At 36.2% G+C, this 16,850-nt stretch overlaps 1 protein-coding gene across 1 annotated transcript in view; it reads right to left on the minus strand.

Moving 5' to 3' along the window:
- The window catches only part of SRPK1 (SRSF protein kinase 1), a 71,759-nt gene that overhangs the window by 9,115 nt on the left and 45,794 nt on the right, over window positions 1-16,850 (minus strand). The window contains 7 exon segments of the mRNA XM_032462931.1: window positions 3,051-3,158; window positions 9,712-9,812; window positions 10,585-11,004; window positions 11,386-11,599; window positions 12,022-12,047; window positions 13,625-13,790; window positions 14,769-14,875. Of these exon segments, the coding sequence (XP_032318822.1) occupies window positions 3,051-3,158; window positions 9,712-9,812; window positions 10,585-11,004; window positions 11,386-11,599; window positions 12,022-12,047; window positions 13,625-13,790; window positions 14,769-14,875 (1,142 nt within the window).

Below are 16,850 nucleotides of genomic sequence, written 5' to 3' on the forward strand. Positions count from 1 at the left end.
AATCAAACCAAACCAAAAGACCACAACATCAGAACTGAGAACTAACAGGAACTCTAGATTACAAAACACCTAGTTGAACACCCTTCCTTTACAGATGAGAAAAATTATCAAAATGGAAAGGCAAAGTCCATTCTAGAATCTAGAATCCAGGACTCCTAATGCCCACTCCTGTGCTTGTCTCACACTGACCGAAGAGCCTATTCTATGTCAGTTAGGGTCATGCTAACAGACACAGGCAACATCAGTTATTAAATCCAGATAATGGAATGTTAGTGCTAAAAAGAAATGACCTATCAAGTCATGAAACGGCCACATACTGTATGATTCCAACTATATGACATTCTGGAAAACGCAAAACTATGGAGACAATAAAAAGATCACTGGTGGCCAGGTAACGGTTAGGAAGAGGGAGGGAGAGATGAAGAGGCAGAGCATAGAGGATCCTTAGGGCAGTCAAACTGTTCTGTATGACACTATGATGGTAGATACGTGTCATCACACATTTGTCAAAATTCATAGGGTATGTGGAGAATTTAAAAACACCTTTTTGAAAATTAATTCTTAATATTCACAAAACATTCCATTCTTGTAACTGCCCTTCTAATTTTGTAGTCTCAATCACTAATGTGGCACGCAATCTCACAACATGTGAGACTGAAAGGGTCCCAATCTTTCCATCAATTAATTACACTGGATGAAGAATGATCCATCTCGCCAGGCACTTCTGATGTTACAAGATTTATTTTTACTGGCCAAATTTAAAGTAACATTTCTATGTCTATTAGAAAAATTGGGGGGAACAAATGTGGCTCAAGTTTTCATGATATTGTTTCAAGTCAAATAAGTGCTTTCCCTTCCTGATCAAGAAAATTCCCGCACATGAGCTGGTCCAAACAGGGGACAAGGTTAATTTTCCCCCCTTTCATCTTTTTGCCTTACTTCTTAAGTCTGATATTGTAAACACTATGTTAAATGTCAAGCAGAACCTACCTGCCTTCAAGCAATTAACCCACTAATAATCACACCTTAATAAATCAGATGCCACCTACAAATGAGCTATTTTGTACTTGGTGGCATCAGTTATTTTCTCTAGCAAATCAGTTCAAATCAAGTTAACACATAACTTTAAAGTATAGCAAGAAAGAAATGAGTTTATTCCAATGTTCTTTTATCTTGTGCACACAATACCAGACCATAATCACTTTGGACAGTCCTCCATCTTAAAAAACCACTTATATGCCATAAGAAAATGATCTGTAAGGTCATGCCATGTTAACAGCATGGTTTTAATTTTATTACCTTTGGAAGACAGAATTTTTCAGGAATGTGAGAGTCAAGAAATCTATGACTCAAAACAGGATGGGGCTTCTAGTCTGTTCTTTCTCTCTCAAGTTTTCCCCAAAGTTGACTGTAAATATTAAATGTTAATTAAAATGCCAGTTTAACATGTTTCTGGTTTAGTTCACTCATTTGATGGTCCACAAATATTTATTAAGCACTATTGTTTAATAAAGAATTTGTTTGATCTGGTTCCCGTTTCCTGGGAGGGAGCCTCCTGGCTCTTGGAATTTTCAAGTGATAAAAGTGCCTTTTGTTATCCACGGTGGGCCCCTCTGGACCACACTAAAGTCTATAGTAAAGAGGCGACTCATAGTGGACCCCTAGATTGTTTCAACAGGGAGATTAGATGTGCCCCCAAGATGGACAAGACCAACTGCACAATCAGAGGGTTGAAGCTTTGGTCAAGAGTTATCATCCTGACTTCCCAACCTCCCAGGAAGGGAAGGAGGCTGTAGATCGAGTTCAACCACATGACCAACAATTCCATCAATCATGCCTAAGTAATGAATTCTCAATAAAAACTTTGGGCACCTAAAGCTTGGATAAACTTCCCTGGTTGGTGATACACACTGATGTGCTGGGAAAGAGATGTGTCCTGACACAGAAGCTTCACCTCTGGCACCCTTTCAGGTCTTACTGTATTCATGTCTTCATCTGGCTCATCCCAGTTTGTATCCTTTATAACAAAATTATAGTATTTTAACCCTTTCCTGAAGTCTGTAAGTCATTCTAGCAAACTACTAAATATGGAAGGATAGTGGAAACCTCCAATTTGTAGCCAGTTGGTCAGAAGTGCAGGTGCCCTGTAGACCCCAGAGCTTGCAGCTGGTGTCTGATGTGAGGGTAGTTAGTCTTGCAGGAATGTATGTGTTTAACCTGAAGTCTGTGTTAACTCTGGAAGTTAGCATCAGAAGTGCATTGTAAGGGGCGAGGGCATAGCTCAGTGGTATAGTGCAGGCTCAGCATGCATGAGGTCCTAGGTTCAATTCCTAGTACCTCCGTTAAGAAAAAAAAAAGTGCACTGTAAGCACCCACTCAAAATGTTGCAGGCCCTAAATGAGACACTCAGCTATACATAATAAACATGGTTCCTGCCAGTACGGCACTTATAACCAATAGATGAGAAAAAAGTAAACACACAATTACAAATTGAAGAATACACTCTACTTCAGAAAACAGTAAGTTCCAACATGAGGCTATCTGTGGGAAGCATTTAATATCAGCTGAATGACCACTGAGTAGCTGCTTGCCAGAGACAAAACAGCAACTTATGAACCCAAGGGTGATTCAGTTTCACATCTTGTGAGGTACAAAGATGTCTGAGGAACTGCTGAACTGTACAAAATGAGGCAGTTTCCAGGGGTTCCCCTAATCTGAAAATAGGTAAGAGCTAAAAGGGCAAGGGTACCTGTAACCTCCTGATCAAAAGCAACACCACCTTTGAGCAGTCTTTTTCGATTTCCCCACCCCTGCCCCCCAAATCTGTAGTAAGAAACACTTGGTTCCTTCACCTAACAGGAATTTGGCAGGAACTAAATGAATCCTAGATGTTTATAACTGAGTTTTTGCATTCAGACCTCTCTAGACACAGGATTCAGAGGGCCAGTGATAAGTTACAAAAAAAATTCCTTTTCTGTTTGTTAATTTGCTGGTCTACTGAAATTAACAAACAGGGCAAAACAAGTGAAAGTCAAGGGGAAAAACTTTACCATGCACGCTGTGCTCCAAATGTCAGCAGGGGTATTATAGCCAGATCCTATAAGAACTTCCAAGGAACGATACTGCCTTGTTTGAATATCTTCAGTGAAATGTTTGTGCTGAGTAAATGAAGAAGGAAACAGTTATTTTAAAATTCATTTATTCTAAAAAGTAATAATTATTATTGCTTAATAATGGAGATTAAAATGAATTTGTGGAAGTTTTCCCCAAAGTTTTCATTCAGCCAATTTCTTAAGTATCATTCTGATGCTATTAGTGCCAAATAGCATTTTTCTTAACACACTGTCTACTCCGTATTATTTCTGCAAACATATGAGTCTAAACTTAATATAGATAAACACATTAGGGAATAACAACTTTTTAAGAAATTGAAAATGATTACCCCAAACAACATTAAGTTGTTCGTTTTTCTAAAATTAATAACTTGTATTTCAACAAATAAATGACATCAATTTAGGTCCCATTCAAACTTTTCCTTGCTGTGTGTACATTATGAGCAAATAAAAGACGTAGGCTTCATGTCTTTTTAAGAACCTTACAAACACCACCTATAAAGATTTCTTGCCCTTATTCTCTGCTTCCCTCACCCCTCTAAGAACATCAAACATGAATCTTGGAGAAACAATAGATCATGTTAAGCACCATGTGGATGCAATCAGCAAAACAGCTGGAGTTTTTTTAACACATAAACTGTATGGGGGAAAAATCTCTACATAAAAGCATCTTAAGAGACACAGTGGACATAGTACCCAGTTTTGCATTCATGGATTTTATTTGGATCTTGTTTCAAACAAACAAAATGAGAAGAATGTTTATGAGAGAACTGGCAAAACTGACTAAATATTTGATATTAGTGAATTGCCAACTTTTTTAGGTGTAGCAATGGCGTCATGGCTACCTAAAAATATACTTCAAAATAACGCGCAGCGATAATAGAGTGGGGATATAGGTGAAAATACACAGGCAATGAGTTGATAATTGCTGGGTAACATTAGTATAATGGCATGGGAGTTCATTCTGTTTTACTTTTGTATAGGTTTGAAATTTTCCATAATAAAAAACAATACAGAAAAAAGAAGCTTCAAATGAGTCATACATAAGAAACAAAATTCAGATAACATTAAAACATGTACAAATATGAAGGATGATTTTCTAACCCTATTAAAATTCAAAAACACGGAACAGCATTTGTGAACAGGGGAAATTAGGTAGAGAAAGCTTCATGTAGAAAACCAGCATTGACCAGAGGTCTGAAGTGTACTGGACTAAGTCTGACCCCAAAAGAGCAAAAACACATCACAAATAAGGTACAGAAAGGCATCTGCTAGAGCCAAACACAGGTAATTGCTAGGTTGAAGAGTTCAGATTTTATCTGGCAGGTAAGAGTGAAGAGGAGAGTGTGCTGTAAGAAGACTGATAGGACAATGAGATCACCATTCCAGCCATCTTCTTCTGGTTGGTGGCCAGATTTAGGCTTCATATTGAACATATGAACAATGGTTATGAAATAGGAAAGAGTTAAAACGAAGGACAGTCAAAGAAGCAATAAGCACAATTTAAAAACTTAATGGCTAGAAGTGGGAAGACAGTAGGAAGAGTCAAAAGAACTTTGTGGTAGAGGCTGTCAACAAAAACAGGGATGGAGAGATGTAGAGAGGTAGGTGGTTTTAAAGGAAAACAATGGGTTCAGATACCAAGCTTGAAGTGGAAATGTACTGCAGGTGATACATTTAGAAAAATGGACATGCTATTCGAGGGAGTTGTCTTTACTCATTGTGCCTCACTACTGCCTTACAAAGATGCTGTAAATGATAAATGAGATCAAGAATCAGCTAAAGGTAGATTGGATATATACACATCCACTAACTCCTGAAACTCTACTTTAGCAGAGGATCCAGTGCTAACTTTTAAAGCATAAACTGACAAACACAAAGAATGACAAAGAAGTCAGAGCAACAAAATTTAGAAGCTGGAAAGCAGAGATCACTGGTAAGTGTCTTAACGGATCCAAGACAGCTGAATAAGCCACTGGTGAAAGCTGGTAAGTAGCGTGATGTACACCACAGTCCTCCTCCTCCCAAGGCTCAGGATCTGGTGGTATCAGGTATCTCTGGAAGCAGGGAGGGTGGGGTTCAACAAAAGAATACTGCTTTAAATATTTTTTAAAGAAACAGAGCTCCAGAATACAGGACATGATGCAGTCTAATAGCCCTTCTCTGGCCTAACAAAACAATGGGAGGTTTTCTCCGGAGTGGGTAAAACAGAGTCTCTGGAGGATGATCCCCACCGATGAGAGGAGAAAACTACTTTGAAAAGAGGGAAATTAAGTGACTATGTGTAATTATATGTTGAACCCCCCAGTTTTCTTGCTTAACTCAGCCCCCAGAACACTAGCAACCAAGCATTTATTCCCTGGGTATGAGATTTGACGAAGACTTCTATGGGAAATATAACCAATCCAAGAGGAAAGACCCAAAGATTCTGACATCTGAGGATGAAATGAAACAGCTCAGACAGATCATTCTATAGTGAGTAACAGTCAGCAAGACCCACCCAGGCACAGAACTTCCAAACAGCTTTCTGGTAACCCATTCATATGGTCACAGAGTCTTTTGTTTAGTGATCCTAACAAAGAAGGCAAGAAACACCACATAAGAAGGAAATGTTAAAAATGAAAAAAATATATCCTCTGAGAGCTTATCAGGGAACTAAAGAACTCTTGGAAAGTGAGACTACAATAAGAGAAGTAAGAAAAAATAAAGTTTAAAAGAACAAGCTGACAGATCTCCCAGAAAATAAAGCAAAAATAAAATGTAGAAAATAGGAGACAAAGGTAAAAAAAAGTAAGAGGACCTGCATAGGAGGGCTAACATTTGAATAATGAGATTTTAGAGCTGGAGAACAGAGATCAAGAAGAAGAGAATTAAAGAAACAAGAAAAATCAAGACTGCATCAACAGGAAAGAACCAGAGTTTCAATACTGGAAGTATTCACTGCATCTTTAGCTGATGGGTGAAAATAGATCTAGTGAGGCATATGGCTGTGAAATGACGATCACACAGACTTCCATAGGGGAAACAGATTCACACAAAGATCCAAGAGGCAGAATGATTTTGGTCTTTTAGCAACAACAAAATGGGAAACTGGAAGATGATGGAGTAATGACAAACACTCTGAAGGAAAATGACTTTCAACCTAGAATTCTACACGCAGTCCACTGAGTGTGAAAGCAGAATAAAGACATTATTAGACATGCAAGAACCCCCCTCTGCCCCAATTACACACACCATTTCTGAGGAAGCTAAGAAAGAAGATCAGAGAGACAGAAAATGGGATATAAAGAGAGAGTAAACAATAATCTCTAGGATGATGAGGAAAGGAAATCTCAAACGGCAGTGATGCAGCAGGCCTACAGAGGAACTCAACAGATGAACACAGATGAGAAGACTACAGGTTCCAGGACAGAGATCTTCAGGAAGAAAAGCTAAAGGAATGAACACCCAAGGTGTCTGTGTGTACTAAAGTGTGTGTACCTACAGCACTGGGTACAAGAGTGGGGCTGAGCAAGTTCCAAGTACTACAAAGATGACTAAGTAAGTGGAACACGGTGTTAGGCAGAAAGGAAAAAGGAATCGTAGCAGAACATATGCTCGGTTCAGCTGAGGACAGTATCAGAGCCCTAATAATGTAAAGGGGGAGTGATTACTTAGCCAAAAATCCTATCAAATTGACAAGAAGGGGATAAATCCTACTTTTTAGGAGGAAGAAATAATACCTAAAGTTGAAAAACAGAATTGGGGGCAATCCAGTTAGGTTACTTGATAATGATATGAAGGTAAATACCATTATGTGAGGAGTGAAAAACTGGCAAAGGGGATAGATTTTTGAATCAAAATCTACGTAACTGTCTCCAAACTATACATGCACGTGAGTAAGTGATGAGGTATTTTTAAAAATTCAGCTCTTTGAAAATCATGTGAAATTCTATTACTGAACACCAGATGCTGCTGTGAAGAGACCCACAAGATGTGAAATTTGACCAGGATCCAGCAGGACAAGGCGCCCGTACCTAGTTCACCACTGTGTTCTAGTGCCCAGGTCAGAACATGTGCCAATGTTTGCTGAATGAGTACAATGGATGACAAAAATGTGAAGTCATTTATCATAGAGATACATTAGAAAAAGAAAAAAAGATGCACATGTAATAGTTGAAGAAAAGGCGAGAGAGATTAATTCTGTTGTAGTAAAAATGACAGGAAAGACTACCCGTATAAAGTGGAGTATGCCCAATGCTTAAGGAAGGTATGATGGAAGGTATTCCAGGGGCAAATGAGCTTGAAACATGGTGTGGGCAGAAAACTGACAAGCATCTGAAGTTTATACCATGTGATATTAGAGTCAATAATTTTCTCCATAATTTATTTACATAAATATTTAATAAGCACCTCCTATGTACTAGGAATTGTTCTACGTACCACAGATAAAGCAGTGAATGAAAAAAAATCTCTGCTATGATGGGACATACATTTCAGAGAGAGGGATATTAAGCAAAAAATATACAGTATCGAATTGGGTTAAGTGCTGTGGAAAAAAAAATTGAGGGGGGAGAGGAAGAGAGAGAAAATATATGAATGAATATAATCAAGGTACATGGGTTTGGAGAGCGGCAGTTTGCTAATTAAGTTAGGTGTTCAGGGGAAGATCTCCCTGGTAAGGTGATGTCTGAATGGTAACATGAAGAAAATGAAGGAGTGAGTTGTATACACTATCTCAGTAAGAGAATTCCAGGCGGAAGAAATAGTGTTTTTTGCTTGGTGGTGTGTGGGCCATGGTAAGGACTTCGGCATTCATTCTGAGGTTTTGAGAATGTCTCACTTAACTTGCATTTTAAAGGATCACGCTGTTGGCTTGATGGGTTGAGGACAGTCTGCAAGGGGCAAGGCAACAGAAGAGAGAAAGTAAGGAAGTTACTGTAGTCACCCAGGTGAAAACATGTGGTGGCCTGGACCATCTTGTGGTGTGGTGGAATAATTAATTACCTGAAAAACTTTTCCACATTTCTATCAGTCAGTGCTAAGCTCTGACTTCATTTTTTTTCCTAAAAAGTTACCAAAGTATTCTAGAATGAATATTGAAAGCGAGATCCTTCTAAGTTCTGAACCATAATATATAGGATGTCATGTGGAATAGGGAATCTGAAGTACAAAAATAAACACAAGAATGTTCACAGCAGCACTATTTACAACAGCCAAGACATGGAAACAACCTAAATGTCCACCGACAGATGACTGGATAAAGAAGTTGTGGTATATTTATACAATGGAATACTACTCAGCCATAAAAAATGCCATTTGCAGCATCATGGATGGACCTGGAGATTGTCATTCTAAGTGAAGTAAGCCAGAAAGAGAAAGAAAAATACCATATGGTATCACTTATATATGGAATCTTAAAAAAAAAAAAAGAGACAAATGAACTAATTTAGAAAACAGAAACAGATTCACAGACATAGAAAACAAACTTATCGTTACCAGCGGGGCAAAGGGGTGGGAAGGGGTAAATTGGGAGTTCAAGATTTACAGATACTAATATATATAAAGTAGATAACCAAGTTTATACTGTATAGCACAGGGAACTATATTCAATATTTTGTAGTAACTTATGGTTAAAAAAGAATATGAACACGAATATATGTATGTTCATGTATGTTATACACCAGAAATGGACACATTATAAACGGATTATACTTCGATTAAGAAAAAATACACAAAAACCCCAAAACCTATATTTACTGATATAAATGCAAAAACAAAAAAATAAAATAAAAAATAAACATAAGACCTATTAAAGTGGGTTTTGCCTCAATAATCTCCAACATCCCTGTTTACAAAGCGTACGGCTCTTTGAGCAGTATCATTTCATGCAAATAATTCTATTGTAAATTTTTAAAAGATGTTCATTAAAAATAACACAAAAACATCCTTAACTAAGTAAACAACAGTATTAATATGATACTATAAATAAAAAAATCCCCTTTAACAAAGCACCCAACTTTTGACTTAGCAATTTCATGCCTAGGACATGTCCTAAGAACAAATACAGAAAGCCTCATGAGCAAAGATGCTAATCACAAAGAACTGTCAAAAATGTGTGAAGATTACAGTATATTGGGGAATACCACATAACCAGTTGAATTTGAATTTTGGGTTAACAAAGAAAAGTGTTCAAAATTGGCTGACAAAGAAAAGTGTCCAAAATATATTAAATGAATTAAAAGGTTACAATTAATAAGTTAGATGCCAATTTTAAAAACAAGAGGGAAAGTATCAATGTGGGCACTGAGAGCATGAAAGTCAATGAAGATACAGATAAAAAAGACTGGCCATGAGCTGACAGTACTGAATCTGGGTGACAGGTACCTGGAGTGGGGCAGGGTGGGGGATTGCTTCATATACCACTCTCTCTACTTGTGTAAATATTTGAACTTTTCCATAATAAAAGGCTAAAATTAAAAAAAAAAATTCACTAAAATTTTAACTGGCATTTTGGGTATAGAACTGCAGATGTTTTCTTCTTTTAGCACAATAAAGCCCAAATTCTCATTCATTTCCAGTTACTTCAAAACACAGAACTGAGACAAGTTTAACTTACCACCCAACAGGCATTTCCAAGATCAGCAATCTTCACTTGAAGCTTTTCTGCATTTTTTGGCTCAAGGGGGTTAACAAGAAAATTGCCAGCAGTGGATTTTCCTGTAGACAACAGGCATCGTCAATAAGACTGTTCAATAAACACAGAAATACCCAAAGGTTAATAAAACTCTACAAGGTAATACACTGAGGCCCCCAATTGGCAACCTACAATAAATTTTCTAAGATAAAATGAGTATAGCAACACACTGAATTTCCAGAATTAAAACCTCTGCTTTCACAGCAACAAGTGAAATGCTGTGCACTCACTATATAACCAAAAAAATTTAAAATGAACCACAGATTTACATACTGGAAGTAATATGGACAACTGCTATAAAGCTGTATTTATAAAAACAATGGTAATTTAGTCTACAAATTTATGAATATGTAATTTTTTTCTATGTGGTGATTTTTTAAAAAAATTGAAGTGTAATCGATTTACAACATACTAGTTTCAGATGTACAACACGGGGACTCAATATTTTTATAGCTTATACTCCATTTGAAGTCACCACAAAATAATGGCTTTATTTCCCTGTGGTGTGCAGTACATCCCTGTAGCCTATCCATTTTATTATACATAGTAGTTTGTACCTCTCAGTCCCCTACCCCCATCCTGCCATTCCCTGACTCCCTCTCCCCACTGGTAGCCACCTGTCTGTTCTCTACACCTGTGAGTCTGTTTCTGTTTTGCTATATTTTTTCATTTAACTTTTTAAGTTTCACATGTAAATGATAACATGTATTACTTGTCTGTCTGTCTGACTTATGAGAAATTCATGAATATCTTAGGCAGGGAAGGTGTACTGGGGAAGTACGTCTGCATGGGTACCTTTGTTGTCCAGTGGTCCATTATGTTCTTGCTCTTGCTCGTCTTCACAGGGCATATCTGCCCGAATACTTTCTTGAAGTTGGCTGATGTCCTGCTCATTAAATGACTGCTCTACATTTGATGAAGACTGGCACATCACAGTATCTGACACCTCAGAAGTTACAGGTGTACAAGAGTCTGTTTCTTGAGATGTGCTGCTGTCTCCATTTTGGGAATTTAGGAAACTAGGTTCCTGCTTCAAATTTTGGACATCACAGTCATTAGCATTATGTAGATCCTCTTTAAGCCTCAATGTTTCTTTATTACTGTTCTCAGTATAATTAACGATTTCAATTACTCCATTGCAATTAATTTCTGCTGCACCACCCTCTATACCACGTTCCGTAAGTGTTTGATCCTGGTGAATGGTACTTGATTCTTCTAGGGAACAAACAGACAAAAAGGATGTGTATGTATGCGTATGCGTGAAAGAACAAAAAAATTTCTCCACAAGGTTAAAACATTCTGTAGAACTTATAAAGGGCGACATAAAACATGACTGAACATCTAAAACCTATTTATGGAAGGACAAAGATCTTCTTATCTTTACCCAATTGCTAAATGAAGTCTATGTTGCATTTCCTGAGAAAAGTGAGAAATTACATTTGAATATTACCTACCTATCATTTATGACAAGTTCTGAATTCTTATTGTATAAGGACAATAGATGTGTTGTATGCATGAAACCACTATGTTATATAACAACGATAAATTAATGTTAAAGTTTGCTATAAAGTAATTTTTGTGATGTTCTATTTATACCAAGTTTTTCTTGGGTCATTTTATTAGGTGGGTTCTCTTTCAAGGGTCTTTCAACAGGACTCTCTGATTCTTCTTGCTTGTTTGGTCTTTTTTGCCCAGGGCCCGACTCTTTCTCCATTTCCTCAATTTCCTGCATTCGCTTCTCTAGTAATTCTGCCTGGCGCTTCTGCTTCTTCTTCAATTTCTTCTTCTTATTCTTTGACATTTTGTCAGCCTGGGCGGAGATTACAAACAGATAAAGCCTTCAGGTGGCTAATCCATTACCCCCAGTTGGAGATAACTGTTAATTTTAATTACTTCCTTATTCCACTCTTTCCCTAAAACAGCACTTAACGTTTTTCATTAACTTTAAAAACGTGGATACTCTTATGAAACCAAATAAAAAACAAAATTAACAACAATTCTTGGTCCTCTGAGCAGTCTGTGGGGCTGGTCTACTTTCAGACACACTCAAATTTACAGAAGCCTCACCGGTACAAACTTGCTGAAGATGCATGAGATTCACTGGAGAAATTATAGAAGCACAGGTATATTTTTCCTTTGGTTTCTAAACACTACAAACTGTGATCCATAACAGAAGAACCCCTGTTTATTGCCCAAGGATCAAAATTAAATACAGAAACACCTTATACTTACTGGTTTAGGCTGGGGTGCAGTACTGACTGAAAAGGAAAAAGAAAAGAAAAGTAAGAATCTTGGCATTCAGCAGGCAATATAAACTAAGACTCATAAAAGACACTCTACCAGAACAAAAAGCCTTTCTTGTACAGTTTATACTGTAGAGAAAACTACCGTTTTAAAGCAATTTTGGTAGAAACAACATTATTTTTCTTTTTAAAGAAAGAACAAACAGTGCATACAAAAGCTGACAAACTTAATGTAAGTTTAAATAAATTCTTCCCCAGAAAGCATCGATATGCAAAGAGCCAAGCCCCCGTTTCTGATTTCCACTATTAATGCTGCTAAAATCTCATTTCCATGTACTGTTTAAAGTAGAAAATGACAGGCAACAACACCCTCATTCCCACCTAGGACTAATTCTTCCTCTTGACACTTGTCAGTTTTAAAAGAGTGGCATCAAGAGCTACAGCAATTTGTTATGTACCATATTATGGATGTTAGGTTAGCTTAGGTAGGAGGTAGAACCTTCAGTTTTCCTTTTAAAAAAATCCTCATAATACAAAATTTCCATCTTAATCATTCTTAAGCGTACAGTTCAGTAGTTTTAATTTCACATAGTTGTATAACATTTCTAGAACTTTTTCATTTTGCAAAAATGAAACTCTTGTGCCCACTGAACAACTTTCCTTTTCCCCTTTCTTCAGTCTTCCTTTTTAAAAAAAAAAATCTACAGATAATTGATATTTAAACTTGAAAATCAAGAGAAATATAATTAAATTACCAAAATTAAAATCTGTGCCACACCAAACTACCATATACAGAATGTATAAACAACAAGGTACTACTATATAGCACAGGGAACTATAGTCAATAACTTGTAATAACATAAAGTGAAGAAGAACATATATACTATACACACACACACACACACACACATATATATAACTAGATCACGGTGCTGTACACCAGAAACTAATACAACATTGTAAATCAACTATACTTCAATTTAAAAAAATACTTAAAAAAAAATCTGTGCCACAAATGGAAAAAAAAATCATCATAACCACAGCAGCCACCATTTATTTAGCACATAATAATGTGTGGCAGACTACTAACTGCTTTAACATGAAACTGATCCAAATGATGAACTCAAGTCACTCGCCCAAGGTCACTCAGCCAATGAAGCAAGGATATGTCCACTCCAGTGATTAAATCTAAGCTCTTAATCAGCAATGTTATCTTGATACTGCACAAGGATCACTGATCCACATACGTGAATGTGTACTATCATGCTAAGAGGTATACACATCGAATATGACCATCAAGTCACAAGAGAACACATTTTAACAACAACACGAATCAGCTTTTATAATATATAACATATGTTTACTTAAAAGACACAGTCTTCTTCCCCTATGGGAACAATACTGAGAATAAAAAGTCTTTTTAAGGCTAGGACTATTTCCTTATAGATAAGTACTTACAGATAAGAATCTTATAGATAAGAATCTTATTGTTAAATGAATTACTGGTGCTTTAGTTAACTGCCAGGTAATAGAATAAAAATAGGAACTTCTCTTAACTTCTAATGAAAGTAAAGTCCCCAAAGAAAATTTACCTGCAGATCCGGAAGGTGGAGGAGCTCCAGATCGCTGCCATTCTGTTGCTTCTGCAGCCAGCCTCCGGATGTACTGTTCATTCACTGACAACAAGATGTTTTCTGGTTTAATGTCAGTGTGGATGATACGGCACTTGGTGTGTAAATAATCCAGACCCTGTAACACCTGAATGGAAATAGAGCAATAGACTTGCGAATATAGAATACCGAGACTTTCCGGAGAAGGAAGAAATCACAATACAACATTTAAAAAAATAAAAATATAAAAACGATATGGTTATTTTCTACAGAGAAGCTTTTTTCCTTTTTTCTTTTTCCTTTCAAAGCACAAGAAACTTTCCCGGAAAGATTAATTATAAACTATGAACAAAACTAAGAGTTTATTTATAATAAAAAATTCTTCCAAGTTTTACAAAGCTAATTTTATTTGGAAATATTCTTTAACTAATTATAGAGACCATGAATAAAGAGTCAATATGTCCTTTAACTGTTGAAATGTAGATGATCAAAGAGATTTAGATATCTTTTAATTCAAATTTCCTTGTTGATGAAGAACTGAAGTCTCTTGCTTCCCAGTTTAGAGCTCTGTCCAACAAAACATACTACCTAAACAAATTACTTGCCCTGTGAAGTACTACTATTTTCTCCTATTTAGAATATGAGAAAACGCCAATGAATAATAATACTATATAAAGAGATGGTAATAATTTGACAAAGCAGTTCTCTATTAATTTATAATCAGTCTTTGCAACCAGAACTTCTGGGTAAGGGCTCTAAATTTCCAAAATCAGGCACTACAAATAGCTTCCCAGCTAATAATTATTAACAGAAAATGAACCTGGGGAAAAAATGGTTATGTTAAAACATTTAAAAACAGAATAAATACAATAAACCCTATGGGCTGAATGAACAATTTCAGCAATTAAAAAATCCTAGTTTTAAAAACAAAAATCCTATTTGAAATAGGAAACCCCTGACACTTTAAGAATCTAAAAGAAATCATCACATACAAACTATTATGTATAAAATAAATAAGCTATGAGGATACATTGCACAATACTGGGAGTATAGCCAATATTTTATAATATCTATAAATGGAGTATAACTTTAAAAATCACCACATAGAAAATATTAAGATACATACTTGCTGAATAATTTTTTTGACACAAGGCAGAGGAAGCCCTTGATAATTGGATTTGATGATCCACTTGAGCAGATGATGCCCCAAAACTTCAAACACCATGCAGATATCTAGAAGTATGTTAAGGAGGAAAAGAGAGACACAAGAAAGGGGCAAGACAAGCTGTTTCACTCCAATGAAATCGTTATTATATTCTCTCAGTATAAAAAGTTATAGAGCTTGAATGAAAAAAAATCTAGCTGTTAATATTCTGAAATTCCAAAGGTTAACTAATGCTTTAGTCATTGCATATAACCCCCCAAATGGAAAACTGAGGGGTTGGCTTATTGATAAAATTATACACATTAAAATACTCAGTGATAAAAGGAAAAGTGAAAGACGTGCACGCAATTAGTGAATGCACTAGGCTTAAGTTATTGATTAGTCAAGTCTCTTCCCTGATGTCAAAACTAACGTCTAGGGTAACAACTCCTACTCTCATAGTATCAAAACAAGGACAAATCAATTCCACTTTAGCTATAGAAGACAACGTACCAAAACTTAACCTAAAAAATGCAAATGCCAACATTAAAAAAATATATATAGGGAACTGATTTGCTCTATGCTCTGTAGTTTACAAAACTAATCTTGATTCTACTGCCACCATGTGTTCTCTCTATGTATGAATGTTCCAACCACACCACCACTCTTTGGGCCTAGTAGTGCTAGGGCTAGGGTACTGCAGGGATTTTAGTAGGAAGATACAGATACTTTCAACCTCTAGGAGCTTTACATAAAATTGGAAAGTTTAGACATACATAGGTAATAATGATCTAGTGCTCAGACTTTTGTTTTAGATAAGATTCTCCACTAAAGGAAAACTTGGGCTCCTTAAAAAATGGCCAAATACAGGGCAAGCTTAGAATATACCATGCTGTGTCAACAGTAAGGAACATGTCAAGGAGTAAACAGGAACTGGCCTAAAGAAGATGCCATGGTTCGAAGTTGAGAACATTTTAGAGTAAAATTATGAATTAGCTTATAAATTAAAAATAGAATGAGTCCAAATGGATACTAAAATAAGTTTGTGCTGGGGGGAGGAAAATGTCTTCTTCAGAGGAAGAATCAAGCAATAAATATACAAAGCATGACAGAAATAAAAAATCACCATTTTACAATCACTTTAGTAATAACTGATTCAAGTAAGAATCAATGAATACTAAAACTGAGTAAAAGATGGCTGGGAAAAATAACCGTCACAGTGTCACACTATCACCCCACAGATTGCTTATTAATTATAAAAGGAAAGCCATAGATTATATTATTGCTTATTAATTATAAAAGGAATTTAAACAGGGAAATCTAGAAGATACTGCCTTAACCAAGTGAATAAACTTATCACCACCAATGATAAGCATGAACTCATGTCATGTGCCCTCTGATGCAACACACTGAGAATAAAATATCATGCATGTAGTATACTTGACAAAATTTAATGAACTTAATCATGAGGAAACAGAAGAATCCAAATTAAGGAACAAAACAACTGGCCTGGATTCTTTGGAGGGGAAGAAAAAAACGAATGCCATGAAAGGAACCGTTACAAATTAAAGAAGATTAAAGAGATGTGACTACCTCAGAAAATACAAATCAAAATTACAATAAAATACCATTTCAAAGTCACTAGAATGACTTAAGTAAAAATACTAACGTGACCAAATGCATGTGAGTATGTGGAGCAACTGGAACTCATATTATGCTAGCAGAAGTGTAAATGAATGAAGGTATCTGCTTTTTGCAATGGATCAACAAATCATAAAAGTGACACCAATAATCAACCTAATGCCAATAATCAATAAACGTACTACCCTTAGTGCTTAGGTTCTGTGCACCATTTCCCACTAAAAGGAATTAGGGCTTCCAGGTTTGGACAGGAAATGTACAAGATGAGCCTGGAACATCTTGATGTGCCAAATAACAAAGGAACTGTCAAAGACCTAATGTGGCTCCCGACTGAAATAATAAAAAAAAAAAAAAAAAAAAAAGAAAAAAAAGTACGAGACATTTGTAAAGACTGAAACAATGACTAGATACAGAGACTAAGGA

The sequence above is a fragment of the Camelus ferus genome, chromosome 20, assembly GCF_009834535.1.
Source record: "Camelus ferus isolate YT-003-E chromosome 20, BCGSAC_Cfer_1.0, whole genome shotgun sequence".
Taxonomy (NCBI): Eukaryota; Metazoa; Chordata; class Mammalia; order Artiodactyla; family Camelidae; genus Camelus; species Camelus ferus.